The 13,984-nt window shown below is 36.4% G+C and overlaps 2 protein-coding genes across 4 annotated transcripts; one reads left to right on the forward strand and one right to left on the reverse strand.

Moving 5' to 3' along the window:
• Nucleotides 1-4,776: 4,776 nt before the first annotated feature.
• LOC112276993 (uncharacterized) lies at nt 4,777-11,800 on the reverse strand. Of its 3 annotated transcripts, none has more exons than XM_024508889.3 (17): nt 11,722-11,800; nt 11,515-11,559; nt 11,087-11,278; nt 10,735-10,784; nt 10,449-10,572; nt 9,886-10,078; nt 9,362-9,568; nt 8,923-9,071; nt 8,487-8,784; nt 7,935-8,143; nt 7,709-7,807; nt 7,306-7,599; nt 6,884-7,167; nt 6,457-6,733; nt 5,716-6,265; nt 5,309-5,507; nt 4,777-5,024 (listed from the first exon to the last, which is right to left on the reverse strand). In XM_024508889.3, exons 1-17 carry the CDS (start codon nt 11,783-11,785, stop codon nt 4,884-4,886), a joined length of 3,375 nt encoding a protein of 1,124 aa, XP_024364657.2. In that variant the 5' UTR covers nt 11,786-11,800; the 3' UTR covers nt 4,777-4,883. The 3 variants fall into 3 exon arrangements, with proteins under 3 accessions (XP_024364657.2, XP_024364658.2, XP_024364656.2); XM_024508890.3 differs by having other exon boundaries at nt 4,777-5,003; nt 6,884-7,173; XM_024508888.3 differs by having other exon boundaries at nt 6,884-7,173.
• A 23-nt stretch (nt 11,801-11,823) lies between these two features.
• On the forward strand, nt 11,824-13,301 carry LOC112276994 (28 kDa ribonucleoprotein, chloroplastic). Its single transcript, XM_024508891.3, has one exon. The coding sequence runs from the start codon at nt 12,173-12,175 to the stop codon at nt 13,016-13,018; it is 846 nt and encodes a 281-aa protein (XP_024364659.1). The 5' UTR covers nt 11,824-12,172; the 3' UTR covers nt 13,019-13,301.
• The last annotated feature ends 683 nt before the right edge of the window (nt 13,302-13,984 follow it).

Consider the following 13,984-nt stretch of genomic DNA (forward strand, 5'->3'; position numbering starts at 1 on the left):
CCAATAGCTATCAAATTCAACTTAAGAGTCATCATTTGTTGACTTGCCAAAAGAGATATTGTAATTATCACAACCTTTAAGATGACATAATCTAGATAAAGACCTTTAAAAATGACATGTTTTTCATTGAATAAATGATGAGATACAATGTGTTTGATATCACAACCTTGGAAGAGACTCCCAATGTTTGGTAATTTTATTGGAGGTATGAACAATTTTTAATGGTGTTACAAATGTTTTGTGTGAAAGAAGATACAAATGCCTCGACAATAATCAAATAATATGGTAATCTTCCCACCTTGAATTGGAACATTATCAAAAGATGAGAAGACCTATCAATTACCTTCAAAAAGAATAAAGATGAAAGTTTGTGGCAAATACAATTTATTGCATCTTGGACTTTTTTAACATGTAATCATTTTTCCTTGTAGAACTCGTTCTTAAAAGTGGCAATATATATATTTAGTCTAATAGTTACCTAAATATTATGAATAGATAAAATTAGATTAATTTCATAGTATCTTGTAGAGAAGCTTCCTAGAAGCTTTATAGATGTAGTATTGTATTACTTGAAATTTGCTTGAGATTACACTAGATACTTAGTTGTAGAAAGAAAAATAGAACTTACAATAAAATGATCCTAATAATTCTAATAGAATCTCAAAAAAATTCTAATTAAATTATAAAAATGCTAATAAATCTTTAATTAAACTTAAAAGAAGTCTCAAGAACTTACAAAAGAAATATAAAGAAATAATGAATTAATCTTAATAAAATATATATACAATATAGAAACCTTAAAAATATATAAAAAATAGATAACTTAATTGAATCTTAATCAAATCTTAATATAACCTTCAATAAGTCTTAATAAAATCTTAAATTAATCCTAACCAAATATTAAATCAAATTCTAATAAAATCCTATTTTAATCCTATCTGAGTCCTAATCAAATCTTAAATAAATCCTAAAAAAATTCAATAAAATCCTAGTCAAATCCCAAACTTTAACCAAAGCCTAGAAAAATCTTAAATCTTAATCAAATTCTAAACCAAATCCTAAAAAAATCCTAAGCAAATCCTAATTAAATCCTAATTAAATCCTAAATTCTACACCAATTCTAATCAAATTCTAAAAAAAACTTAAATTCTAACCAAATTTTAAATAAATTTTAATTAAATCATCAATATTAATCTTTTATTAAATCTTAAATCAAATCCTAACAAAATCCTAAAAAAATCCTACATCCTAAACCAATTCTAATCAATCTTTAATCAAATCCTAAATCTTAAATAAACTCTTAAGAAATCCTGAAGCAAATTGAAAATTCAATAATTAATGCTTAAATTATTGATTTTGACTCAAAATTTGTAAAATTTTCAACAACTAAGTTAGCATCAAGCAATATTTTTTTGAAGAAGATTGCACATACCAATTGCAAGAAAAACTCCCAAAATCTCTCAGTTGTTCATTGCTTTCCTTCTTTGACTTGATTATTGATCTTTTAACAAAAATTTCTCCTTGTTGAATCATTAAATTGCTTCAAAATTTGAATTATATGTAGATATTCATATCTAAATTTCTTTTTTTAATTTTTATTTTAGTCAAATTAGAAAATATTACTAAATTAAGAAATCTTTTATTAATCCTTAATTTCAATTATCTAAGATCATATCATATAAAAATTCTTGTACTCTTCATTCTAATTGCTTAATTATTTTTTTAATATTATATTATTTTTAAGTACATGTCTATTTTTTTATAAATTATACAATAATATATAGAATTTTTGGTTCTTCGAGGTTCATGCTCTTGATATTTTAGCTGCATATAATGCCTAACCATGGCATTTTTCCTTAGCTTCTAGGCCTTGTGCAAAATAGATGCCCTTGCCTTTGCTATCATTGCAAATTTTTTGAAATTGAACTATAAGGCACTGAAATAATCTTCTTCTTTTTTTAATCTTTATAGATTTTTTACAAGGTATACCTACATACATTCAATTTTATCAAGACTTGCACTTAAAAAAGCAATTTTGTATCAATTCTTCAAAAATTTACCTATTCTTATACCAACCTTCTATTTTTGCCTAATTTTTATCAAAAGATCTAATAAATTTGTTATTGTTAATACAAAATTGATTCTTGCCATCTTTATTTTTTCATTGCATTCATTGCTATTTTTTTAACCTTTATATATTCTTTAGTGAAATATAAACAAAAAAATTAATAGAATATACAAATTTGTCTCATATTTATTATATCTATACCTTGATTTTATCTCAAAAGCAATTGCTTTTTGGTTATGACAAACTCTTATAATAAGAAACCTTGCATGAATCTTCTTGTCCCTATTAACTATTTTCTAAACTTTAAGTATTATGAAATATGATTGCTTTCACCTTGTATATTATGGTTATTTTTTATTTGTGAGTAAGCAATCTAAATCACCCCTCCACATTTGATTCTTCAAGAAATTTGTATTTAGTCAAGAAGCAAAATGTTGTAGTATTTTTTAAATTATATCAGCTTTGATATTCTAAGTTGGGTATTTATTCAAATGTTCTATCTTTGACTGGCACTATATTTTATTGCTCGCAATATTTGGTATTCTGTAGTAGCATATTTAAAAAAATATATAAATTATAATTTATTTATTATTTATTATTATTATTATTATAATTACTTCTTTACAAGAAGAAGTTCAAGTTTTATAAAAAAAAAAAATCAATTATTCTTTGTCTTTTAAATTTGATTGCAAAATATGATTTGACACTATTATAGTGCACTATTTTAAAAATTATAATTCTACCTATAATATTAACGATACTATTTATATTAGTGTCCATCTAACTCATAAAAAGTCTTTTTTATTGTCTCCAATGATCATCATTGAGAGTATACTTTCTATTATAATTATAGAACTTTTATATGAAAACTTCAAATTCCATGAGATCTTTTGACTAGATTTTGAAGAAACAACAAAAATTGACACCATTGTATGAGCAGTGTAGCATCATGTATAGTAGCAATTAAAAGCAAATCACTTCTTTATTATACTTGCTTTATACTTTGGATGATATGCTATACACTTCTATCATTTTTTTGTTTTATAAGGAATTTTAAAATATTTAATATTGATTCTCATTGATTTCAATTTGGCTTATTATTTTCTTGATTTTGGAACTTTTTTTTAGAATCACAAGAGTAATTGCAGTAGCAAAGATGGAAAGCCTACTTAGACCACATAAAAACTCTAAGTCCATCTACACAAGCTCTCTGAGTAGAAGAAAAGTGAAGAGGATAAATTTTATAAGAAGAAGAAGACTACCTCAATGCTTAAACCTATCTCGGTGCTCCGTGGTTTAGTTCCAAAAATTCTGCAATAAGAATAGAGGCAAGGGCATCTATTTTGTACAAGGCCTAGAAGCTTAGGAAAAGTGCCATGATTGGGCCTTATATATAGCTAAAAAAGAAATAGATTATAATTTATTACCATCTAAGTATGTATTTGTAATTATCACAAAAGTGAGGAGTAGATATGCTATTATCAAGAAGACATAGGTATTCTTGATATTTTAGAATATTTCAAGGACATGTATGATATTTTTTTTTTTCAAATTTAAAATTGTAATTAAAAGTAACGGTTTTATTAAAATTAAGAAAAAAAGATTGGTCAATCATTTCTTTAATATTTTGTGATACTTTATAATATGAAAATATTACAATATGTTTTTAATTGTTTGAAATATAATATATATGTATGTTCTTAGAATAAAGATTTGAATAGATTTTGTATATGTATATATATATATATATATATATATATAATTTATCAAAAAAAACTATATGTTTTTAAAACACATTTCCAAAATATTATTTTTAATAGATAGAATTTTTAAATTTTAACAAAGCTTTTTAACATTTGAATCTTTAAATAAATATGCCATATAATATTAAATAAGAATTTATTCTATATACAATTATTACTACAAAATGTATCATTAGAACAAGTATATGTTAAATAGGATGTTTAATGATTTGTTAATATTATTCACATACAAGAAACTTTAGCTTCAATCATCTTCTGAACCTTTCTAGAATTCTCTACAAATTTGTACTACAATCCATAGATTTTTATAACCTTGTATAACCTTTTATAATATTATAGAATATTCCACAATATGGTGGTTATTTCTGAGAAATCTTCAAAAATCTTTTATTGTATTCAATAATTATCATAAATCTTCTATAATATTAAAAAAAATATTTCATATAATTTTTTGTAAAAACAATTATTATATAACCTTAAAACCTTTTCTTTAAAATTTTGTAAGACTTGGTTGTTGTTGAATAAATAAAAGCTAGTTAATGAATATCTTACTCTTACAAATTCAAGTTTTAAAGTAATCTACACATTGACATGTTCTTACTCTTCTTTTATGTAAATTCTATACATCTTTGACAATTTGTTGTTTTGAAAAAATAAATAATGTAGTTTTGACATTTTTAGAAAACAATCAATTATATATGGTTAATCATTCATTAAACATCACAAATCTAAATTAGTTTTCTTTTGTTGAAACGTCTATCTAATACATTAATTTTTTTGTAATACTAGATATTCAAAAACGAGTTTGAATCCCCTAAAAATGATTTTAAAAGTTAAATCAAAATAAATTGAGAAAAAATTGAAGATATTCTTAAATTTAATTTCAATTATTTTTTGCATTAATTCCTCACTTTAGGAACAAGATACCAATAAAAATTTAAGTCATTTCATCAAAATAACCTTAAATTTTAATACGCATAATTGATTGTACACAGCTCTTTATTCACCTCAATATGTGAAAGTGTTAGAAATTTCTATCTTTATTGGGATCATCAGAAAGGCATGATGATAGATCTGTCGCCGCTACTCTGTACAGTGATGGAAGGTGATTGCGTGTAAACAGGAGTGCTTTGAACAGCACGCATAGCCTGAAGAGCCATCTCAGAATGCAGCTGCACACATGCCATGGCCAACTGAGACAGAAGATGTCAAAAACAGTCACCAAAGGATATTATCAAACATTTTGCTGTGATAAAAAGCAGACCCAGATGCAGTATTCTCCTATCCCCTCCTATCAACTAAAATGAGACGAGAAATTCAGATTACACTTCTTTGTCCAAGGGATCCTTCTTGCAGAACAGCAACTAAAATCTGTAATAAAAAGTCCGCCATAGACATGTTTTCCAGACATAACCATCCCATTTATTCCTCACGTACTACAAGCACATAAATAGATTAAAAATTTGTAAAAACTTACCGTTGCACAGTCGGAATCAGTTTCATTGTTAGCTATGCCGAGTGCCCATTCGCGAACCCACCCCAATCCCGATGCAATACTTGAATCTGTGCCAACGATGGCATCGACGACTTGAGAAGGATGAAGAGCAACAATGACTCGTGATGCTGCATACAATGCTGCCCTTCTAACATAGGCTTCTCGGTGATTTGCAACCGCCCTGCACATGACGGTAAACCATTGAATTGCTGATTGCAATAATATGATGAATGACCTTATCCTTGAGCATGTTTTGCGACATCATTCTAGTGACCCATCCCAGTACAAAGGAAAATGTCTAATGCATGCTCCTTGCCCACGAACATCAACTCCATAGTTTGGCCTAAAAGTGTGGAAAAACGCTACCATAAGTAGAAGAGTATTAGTACCTTGACCGGAGTAAATCCAGTAAATTAATTCCTAACACAACAGCTTCTGGCTGAGATGTGATACATTCCATGCATACTCCAAGAGTGAACAAAATTTTTCCAAGGACAATGAATCCCGATTCCAGAAAGTCTACACCGTGATCCTTCTTATCGTAGTCACGCATGATCGGAAGCATGAATGCAGCAGCCAAAGGTGCAAATTGGTTTTTCCCTACTGGTTCATGTGAAGAGAATCCCTTCTGGCGTAGACTGTCCTCTCGTAATTGCATGGACCGAGGAGCCCATTTTCGAGATTTCCCTGGTCTTCGATCACCTTTACGTAAAGGAAGCTCACGTTCATAGCGCTGAGCCCAACCCACCAAAGAATTTCCTGGCATAAACGCAGGGACTTCAGACCAGGGGCCCGCCCCTGGTGGATCTCGAAGGTGACTTGGTCTGTACCATGGACTTTGGAGTGAGGATCCCGTTGGCTCTGTAATTAGTCCTCGCTGCTGTAGTTGACTCCTTGAATGATTAACAGTTGATTTTCCAGCCAATTCCTGAGCGGCATCTGAAAGGTTGTAACACAATTCTGCTGAGGAGCTGTATGAACAAAGAAACATAACCAAGAAACAGAAGATAAAAGGAATGATTTAGATCATGGCGATAAGTCAAGAATCTGAAGCTAGTATAGATCTCAAATATTGGAAAACAACTTCTATGCTTGGTGCAAATGATAGTGTTCGCAATGAGAAATTGCACCTGAAATTACATCAAGAAGTAGGAGACGCTGGCTAATGTCCAGGTGTGGAGAGAATACTTCCTGAGTGACCATCACAATACAACTCAGCGGAGCACATACAAGCAAAGCCACAAGAGCCCCATGTCTTTGTTTTTCAAGCGTGTCCTCTTCCCCTTCAACTGCAGTAGCCCCAGGCCTGACATGCACGAGCGCCTGTGTAAGCTCCTCTGCCGTGTTATCAAGCTCTACTGGCATTGCTCTGATAAGTTGTTCAGCAATTTGTAAAGATTTCTCAACCTTCAACAAAATTACACATTGAGAAGGTTAAAAGCATGTGTAACACAAATCCAAGTTCAAACTATTTACCAATACCTCCATTGGCATGAGAATCGATTTTTCGAGATTCTTATTTACTACACAATCATTAGTGCATTCAAGGGCACGTACTGCATCAGGGTCGTCTGATTTCCGCAAGTTTGCTGCACATTCTCTTAATTGTAAGGGGAGCTTGCGCCTTTCTAACTCAGATTCACCATCCGACATGTCATACGGCTGTAGAGAGCCATCGGTATCACTGTCAAGGTCGCTGCTCGAGTCTGTGGCTTCTCCTTCCGCTTCTTCCAACCATGCAGCATCAACTTGACCCAGATTCACAACAGCATCTGGGTCATCCTCTTCTAGGGCCATCTTTTCACGTCGCTGCCTCCTCAGCATCTGTCTTTCATGACGATCTGCATCTGGGAGAATGCCATCCCTCAGTATTATATACAAGAGAACAGTAGGGCATTTGATGGATGCGAACCCGCATATTCATAACACGAGAGGCCTTGCACAACTCGTTCATCAGGAGGAAAAATATATTAACTTACCATGATTGAAACCAGATACGGAGGGAACTGCAAAACCAGTCACGGGTTTGATGCTATCTACGTCTTCCTTACTTGAACCAGGCACATCACCGGTACTCCGTGTGATACTGCTCTGGCGCTTTTCTTTGGAACTGTCAACTGCCCTGACACTGAGATCATCCCAGTCATCTAGATCTTTCACTTCATCTTCGTCATCAAGAAGCAAAGGCTTTGCAGGATTTATCGCCAAAGAAAAAGTCAAAGCCAAGCGCTTAGACATATCTCGGATTAAGGGAAGTGGACTATCCAGCCGGTCTGCATCAAGATGCAATAGCAGCATTAGTTTTCAAGACTACGATGTCAGATTACGTCCAATACTAAAAAAGATAAATAGGCTTTAAAAGAATAAAGTTTCACAGCTTACTTGTAACCCCTTGTAATATAAACCGCATTAATTCACCACATTTGTCCATGTCTTCTTTGTCCATACGTCTAACGCAAATTCCAACAGCTGCTGTGAGATCTGTAATTCCTGGTTAAGCACTCAAAACTCTTTCATCTTCAGACTAGTTCATTTGATTCACATTGTAGAAAAAAGAAAAGAAAAAGAAAAAGCAAAATGAAAAAAACGATCACTCGGATGAGGATACATGCTTGCTTTGGCAATGAAGCTGAACGAATAAAATCGTTAGTTGCCCAAACTTGAGCCAGCCGCGTCACAACTCCTGTGTCCAACTGCAGCACCTTCTTTCCAGATGCTATAGTGATTGGCGTATGTAATACAGAAAACTGTAAAACCCATCTCAAGCAGCGAATGGGCAGAATCTTGACAAACAAACATTTGTCCAAAAACACCATCCTGCAACTCATGAAAAAAATTGGTCACGGCTAAGTAGTTAACGCAAGTTTGTATACGTTTTCAATGATGTCGATTAATATAATCTGGAACGACTGAAAGGTACTACTTGTTCCAGGAAGGATATAGCTTCAAGCATCATCGCCTCAATACATGCTTGCCATTACCGACTCAGTTGCCTCCAACCTACACATCACATTGATTTGCTTGTTCTCGTATAATTCTGTAACCATCAATCTTACAACTACTTCCAGCGACTATTAAACTCGGACGACAGTCTGAATAGATTTAAGCAGCACCGAAAACATCTATCGCAATAACTAACTTCACCGTGATAACCACATACCTTGTCAAATCATGTGTGGAGAGAAGAGAGCCAAATGACATCCATAATAAGCAGTATGCGTATATATCTGTTTCAATTCTGATCGCCATCTCTCTCAACAGAGCTTCCACCCACTTTTCCATGGAATGCAAATCCTTGATGGATGCTGATATTGCGGTCCAGAGATTCCTCTTACACAACGATTTCAGAGCATGTAGTGCTGTTTCATTCATTTCTAGATCTGATTTAACTTCCAGCTTGGCCATGACTTCTTCCATGTGCTGCATAATTACAGGCACATACGCTGCCGCTATCACATCTGCACGGGTACTTGCATTATCAGGATCAAAGAAAAACCTGGTGGTGTAATGCATCACCAGATCAACGTACCTACCATTCCTGAATCTGTCCCCATGCTAATTAGTAAGAAACCATAGGAGAGTATAGTATTACAAACCTGCTTGCCCTCGGCGACTGAGTCTGCTAATAACCTCGCCAATAAATACAATTGTTCCATTATTACAAAGATCCTCATTCTGCAGTATTTGCTCCCAGCATCTTTCACCTGCTGATATCAGCTGTCTTGAAACTGACTTGAAGTAAGTTCTATTCGCAGTTACGTATAAACCCTACATTAGGATAGATTTTTAAGACTCAAACACAACCTTTCATACATGCTAATAGAAGGAAAATGTAGATTTAACCGGACTTGAGGCAGAAGATGATACACAAGAATTTAGATAAAGACATGTACAATAACAGAGAGAAGATTTTCTATAACAAGCATAAAGGAATCATAATTTCAAGCTACATTCAGCGAAAAAGAAAGAAGAACGAGCAGATCGAGTAGCAATTGGAAAAATAGCGAGCTGTAGTAAAAGACAAGCAGCAGATACGGTGACTGAAGGGCGGATGGCGTATCCAATCCAGCTCTGTCTGGTATTGACGCAATTAGTTGTGCAACTTGATATTGATCTTTCAACCAACTCGCTCGTCCTATGTTGCCAAGTCCATCCTCTCGAAGCTTCAGATCAGAACGATGGCCAAAGGATAGACTGATCTCTTGAATACCATCTTGATGCACCAAGCAGATTTGTAGCAGCCTGCCGCACAATGACTTCATTGATTAGAACATGTGCACTCTGCGGGTATAAATGCAGGTTGGCCAAGTAAAAAAGATAATGATATATACATATTCCTTAGTGATTACTTCCTACCCAGCCTTCATCAACAAAATAACAAGTATAGAAAGCTAGTGATGTTAGTTTTTGGACTGAAAAAATAAAACCATCCATAAGACTGTTGTGCTACCTGTAACATGATTTTCTGTAAATCTCTTGCTTAAGACATAACAGTGGAACTGCCAAAGGGATGCCATATGTTCATTAACTGACAGAGAGTGACTGAAGAAAATATGAACCTTTTAGCTTGAGCACTCACTACAATCCTGCTGTCTAAACCACCATGGGACTTTTCCTCCCTTCCATGGTCTGGGACAAGGAAGGGGACTAAATTGAGCAGTGTTTCTTTTGGGGGGCCTTGTCTGAAGAACTCGTCAAAAAGCCATTTTACCCCCAAGGATGGAAAGCATGCAAGCCAGTCCGCAGCGACCTCTGTAAGCAAAATATGGCAACTCAGAACTCAGAAATTAGAATCGTTAAGTGCAGGTAACGCACACATGACACACAATTCTAAGTTCAGGGCCAGAACTCAAATATGCTTGCGATTACTATATCTCAAAAAGATAAGAAGATAGCGATAGAAGAAACAAAATAGGAGTTCAGTCTACGAGAAAAAAAAGAATTAGAATAAAACTCAGAAGTTAGAATCGAGAGAAAAAAGAATTAAAAAGAACTATTAAGGTCGCTGAAGAGTCCCTAGAGTATTTTCGATTCTCCAAACTTTGATTTACCGCGACAGCAAGTTAAGATACCATCCAGCACCATAATGCAAATCATTGTAAGAGTAAGATAGATTACACACGATGCAAGAGTAATGTAGTCAGTGTAGGAAAAACGGAGCTCTCATATAGGGCATGTCTTAGGGTTTGAGAAATGTCTTTTTCTGGATACTCCTCTTTTGCTTTGTTTCGGCAGCCTCGCGCAAGCTGTCATCACCCTCAGCACATGCATAGTAGAATGAGGAAAAAATCGACTACAAATGTGTTTGACGTATAACATTAACCATATATCTAGATCATTTCGGCCCTCCACACTAACTACACCTGAGCTAAGACAGACGGTATAGGGAAACTTTTGGTAGACATTACCTTCTCGATGGCGATCAACTCGGACTCTGCACTTTTATCCTGCCCTGCAACTATAAATTGAGAAAATTGTGTTACGGGATTCTTGAAAGCGTTGACCTCGAATTGATGAAAAAACGACCTCAATTCGCGGCCACACTCAGATTGAAACCGGAGAACACTCAAAAGACTGGCTGATATAAACACTCTGACAAATCACCACACAAGCCACAGGAAACCGGCGTAAATTTGAGGTACAAAAGGTACAGTGATTCAGACTCGGAAAAGATTGCACCACACTTCGATTGATGTATCCCAAATCCTCTGTTTAAGTGTTTCAAGGTGCCCGTGAGCACCAAATCTTATTGCAGCTTACATGAGATAAAGTCCGCAGGAACCATGAAGAAAAGCGAAGCGAACGGGTGCAACGATTGGAGCACAATTGATACATCTACAGCATTGGAAATTGTAGTTGCAACAGCTGTGAGCAAGTCTCCCAGCAAAGAGTCGAGGGGCTTAAAGGTGCTGGCATCATCTACCGTCGCATCATCCTCCAGTGTCGCCATTGCTGTATTCATATATGAGTTAATAAACAAGGCATGCAATTAACATTTTCTAAAAATTTCAAAACATGAGACGAAATCCATACAATTACTACAAAAAACTACACCAGAAAAAATAACTAAATAAATAAATAAATAAATAAAAGAGACCCTTAAACCCTAAAGCCTAGGCATTTGTTCTATTCAAGGCATTCAATAAGCCTTTCTACAACAGCAACCGAAGACTATAATCGAGAAGTACCTGGAGAAATGAACGAGAAATGCACGCTCGCAGCTTCCACAGTTGCTACAAAACCATGTAATCAATCACAATGGCGATCAGCAAGCAGGACACCAAAATGTCGGAGGCGATCTACGACACCAAAAGAAATACTGTGAATGAAGAGAAGCACCGCGACAGGAGACGAATGAGGGATGAACAGAAGAGAATAAAGTCGGTGCGGCCCACCAGCATCCCGTGAGTCCCGCTTTGCCCACACCAGGGTATGCAACCAAATATCTTCCACACACATTCTCCGGATTGATCACTTCCGGGCGAATGGTCACTGCCGTATCTTCCTCATAAATCAGGCCAGTTGGTACATATGTGCACACCTAGCAATGAGTCAAGATTTTTTCCAGAAATATTACCCAATATGAATGGATTTTTCAGCCCTAAAAAGGAAAAATCTCATTCTTATTTCGGTACCACGCTGAAGGAAGCTAAGAGTAGGCCTTTGGGCAGCAAGGTTTGTTCCCCCTGTAGTCGCCCCCTTATCCACAAGTAGGCCCTCTCGTCAGGCTTCTACATAAGAAGATAACGAACCATCCGCAAATCACTTCTCGTATTGCAGGGTTTTTGGGTTTTCTGTAGAGCTCGCGGCTTGAATTGATTGTTTGCAGTTGTTGAATTCGAAGCAATGGCGGCTGCAAGCATGACCATGGCCGTGGCTAGCACTCGGTTCGCCGTGACGTCGACCAGCGCCGAGACGAATTTGAGCCGAAACGGTGCGGCGTTGAGCAGCTTTGCAGTTCCTGTGACACAATCCTCAATGAGCTGCACGTTTTCTGAGTCTTTCTCCGTGAAGAGGAGTGGTTTGAACGCCGCCATTGTTGCAAGGGCTGCTGAGCTTGGAGAGGTTGCCACCGAGGAACAGCAAGGAACGAAGCTGTACGTCGGCAACCTGCCGTGGACATGCGACAGCGCGCAGCTCGCGGAAATTTGCGGAGACATCAGCAGTGTGGAAGCCGTGGATGTCGTCTACGACCAACAATCAGGACGCAGCCGAGGGTTTGCATTCGTGACCATGTCTACCAACGAGGGCGCTCAGTCCGTTATCGACCGACTCGACGGGAGCGACTTCGGTGGCAGGCCTTTGAAGGTGAGCTTCCCCCAGCCTCGGGAGAACAGAGACAACAAGCCTCGTTTTGGGAACAACGAGAGGGGTGACAGGCGCTCGGACAGGCCTCCTCGTCAGGGATCCGACAGAGTACTTGACAATACCAACAAGATGTTCATCGGCAACCTTTCCTGGTCTTGCGATGCTGATGCTCTCGTCCAGGTTTTCTCCGAATACGGCTCCGTTGTAGACGCCAAGGTTGTGTATGACAGAGATACGGGCAAGTCCCGAGGGTTTGGTTTCGTCACCATGTCTGCTGCTTCCGAGGTCAGCAATGCTGTCCAGAACCTTGACGGCGCAGAATTCGAAGGCAGGGAAATGCGAGTGAGTGAAGCCGGAGAGAGGCCTTCACCACCCCGGTACTGAGCACCACAGCATTTTTGGTTTTGTTCCATGTCGGCCATAGCAATTCGTCACAATTCTTTCAACTCTCCCCGGAAGAAGAGAAAGACAAGTTCGGTAACTGCGATGTTTTAGCAGCAGGCTCATATTGTTTCTTCTTCTCACACGTTCTCTAGTTGCAGGCTTCCGGGGATGTGGTCGAAGCTTGCATTTGTTAGCCAGTTTCGGCCAATTAGGATGAGCACATTTATGCGAAATGTACATCTTTCAATACAATTTCCCTCTAGTCTCGAGGGCATTCACTGCACACATTCTTGCAATTCTGCTCTGTGCATGTTTAGAACGGAGCCCACTTCGAGTGAACATGTTGCTGGTTGTCATTGGGGGTGGAAGCAAGTTGCTTCTGGGACTCCTTGGCTGACGTCGACTTCATGGGTGACGTGGACAGTCGCGCACAATCGTTGCTATTTTTCAGGATTTCGTAGATGTGGATAATCTTGGATTATCACAGTGATTCGGTGATGATAGTCCATTTGTGTGGGAGTGTTTCAGATTTCCAAGGGCATGGGCTCAGGGATATTTTGAAAAAGTTTCTCTTCTCTGCTAAAAGTTGCATCATAAATAATTTCCTTGGTCATATAGTAAGTGAAAAACATTAGCAAAGGCACTGAAATGTGACTATCTTTTTCTAGAAACATAAATCTGAGATACACATCAATATATTAAATTGCTCAAGGAGATAAGTGGTGGCTCTCCTTCACCACATACTCCCCTCAACAAACTGCATGTCTTGTGAACTTCACAATCTCTTTTACAATTCAATGAGGATGTTTTATAGTTCATTAAAGACCAATCATTTTGTTAAGCAAGTAGAGGACCATAGAGATGGCACTCCTCTCTCCACTTATTCCATGATTGTCTTTGATAGAGATATCCCATCTTCTCTTCCCATTGATGTGGTCAAATTCTGCCGTATACATTCGATGGCTT

This window comes from Physcomitrium patens, chromosome 24, assembly GCF_059467195.1.
Source record: "Physcomitrium patens ecotype Gransden chromosome 24, ASM5946719v1, whole genome shotgun sequence".
NCBI lineage: Eukaryota > Viridiplantae > Streptophyta > Bryopsida > Funariales > Funariaceae > Physcomitrium > Physcomitrium patens.

Excerpts from the sequence above, each read along its gene's own strand:
- LOC112276993 (XM_024508888.3), bottom strand. The coding sequence starts at position 11,785 with ATGTGTGTGGAAGATATTTGGTTGCATACCCTGGTGTGGGCAAAGCGG. Across the intron at positions 11,560-11,721 it reads GCGGGACTCACGGGATGCTG|CAACTGTGGAAGCTGCGAGC; the intron begins GTGGGCCGCACC and ends ATGGTTTTGTAG. Across the intron at positions 8,144-8,486 it reads TCCACACATGATTTGACAAG|GATGGTGTTTTTGGACAAAT; the intron begins GTATGTGGTTAT and ends CATGAGTTGCAG.
- LOC112276994 (XM_024508891.3), top strand. The coding sequence starts at position 12,173 with ATGGCGGCTGCAAGCATGACCATGGCCGTGGCTAGCACTCGGTTCGCC.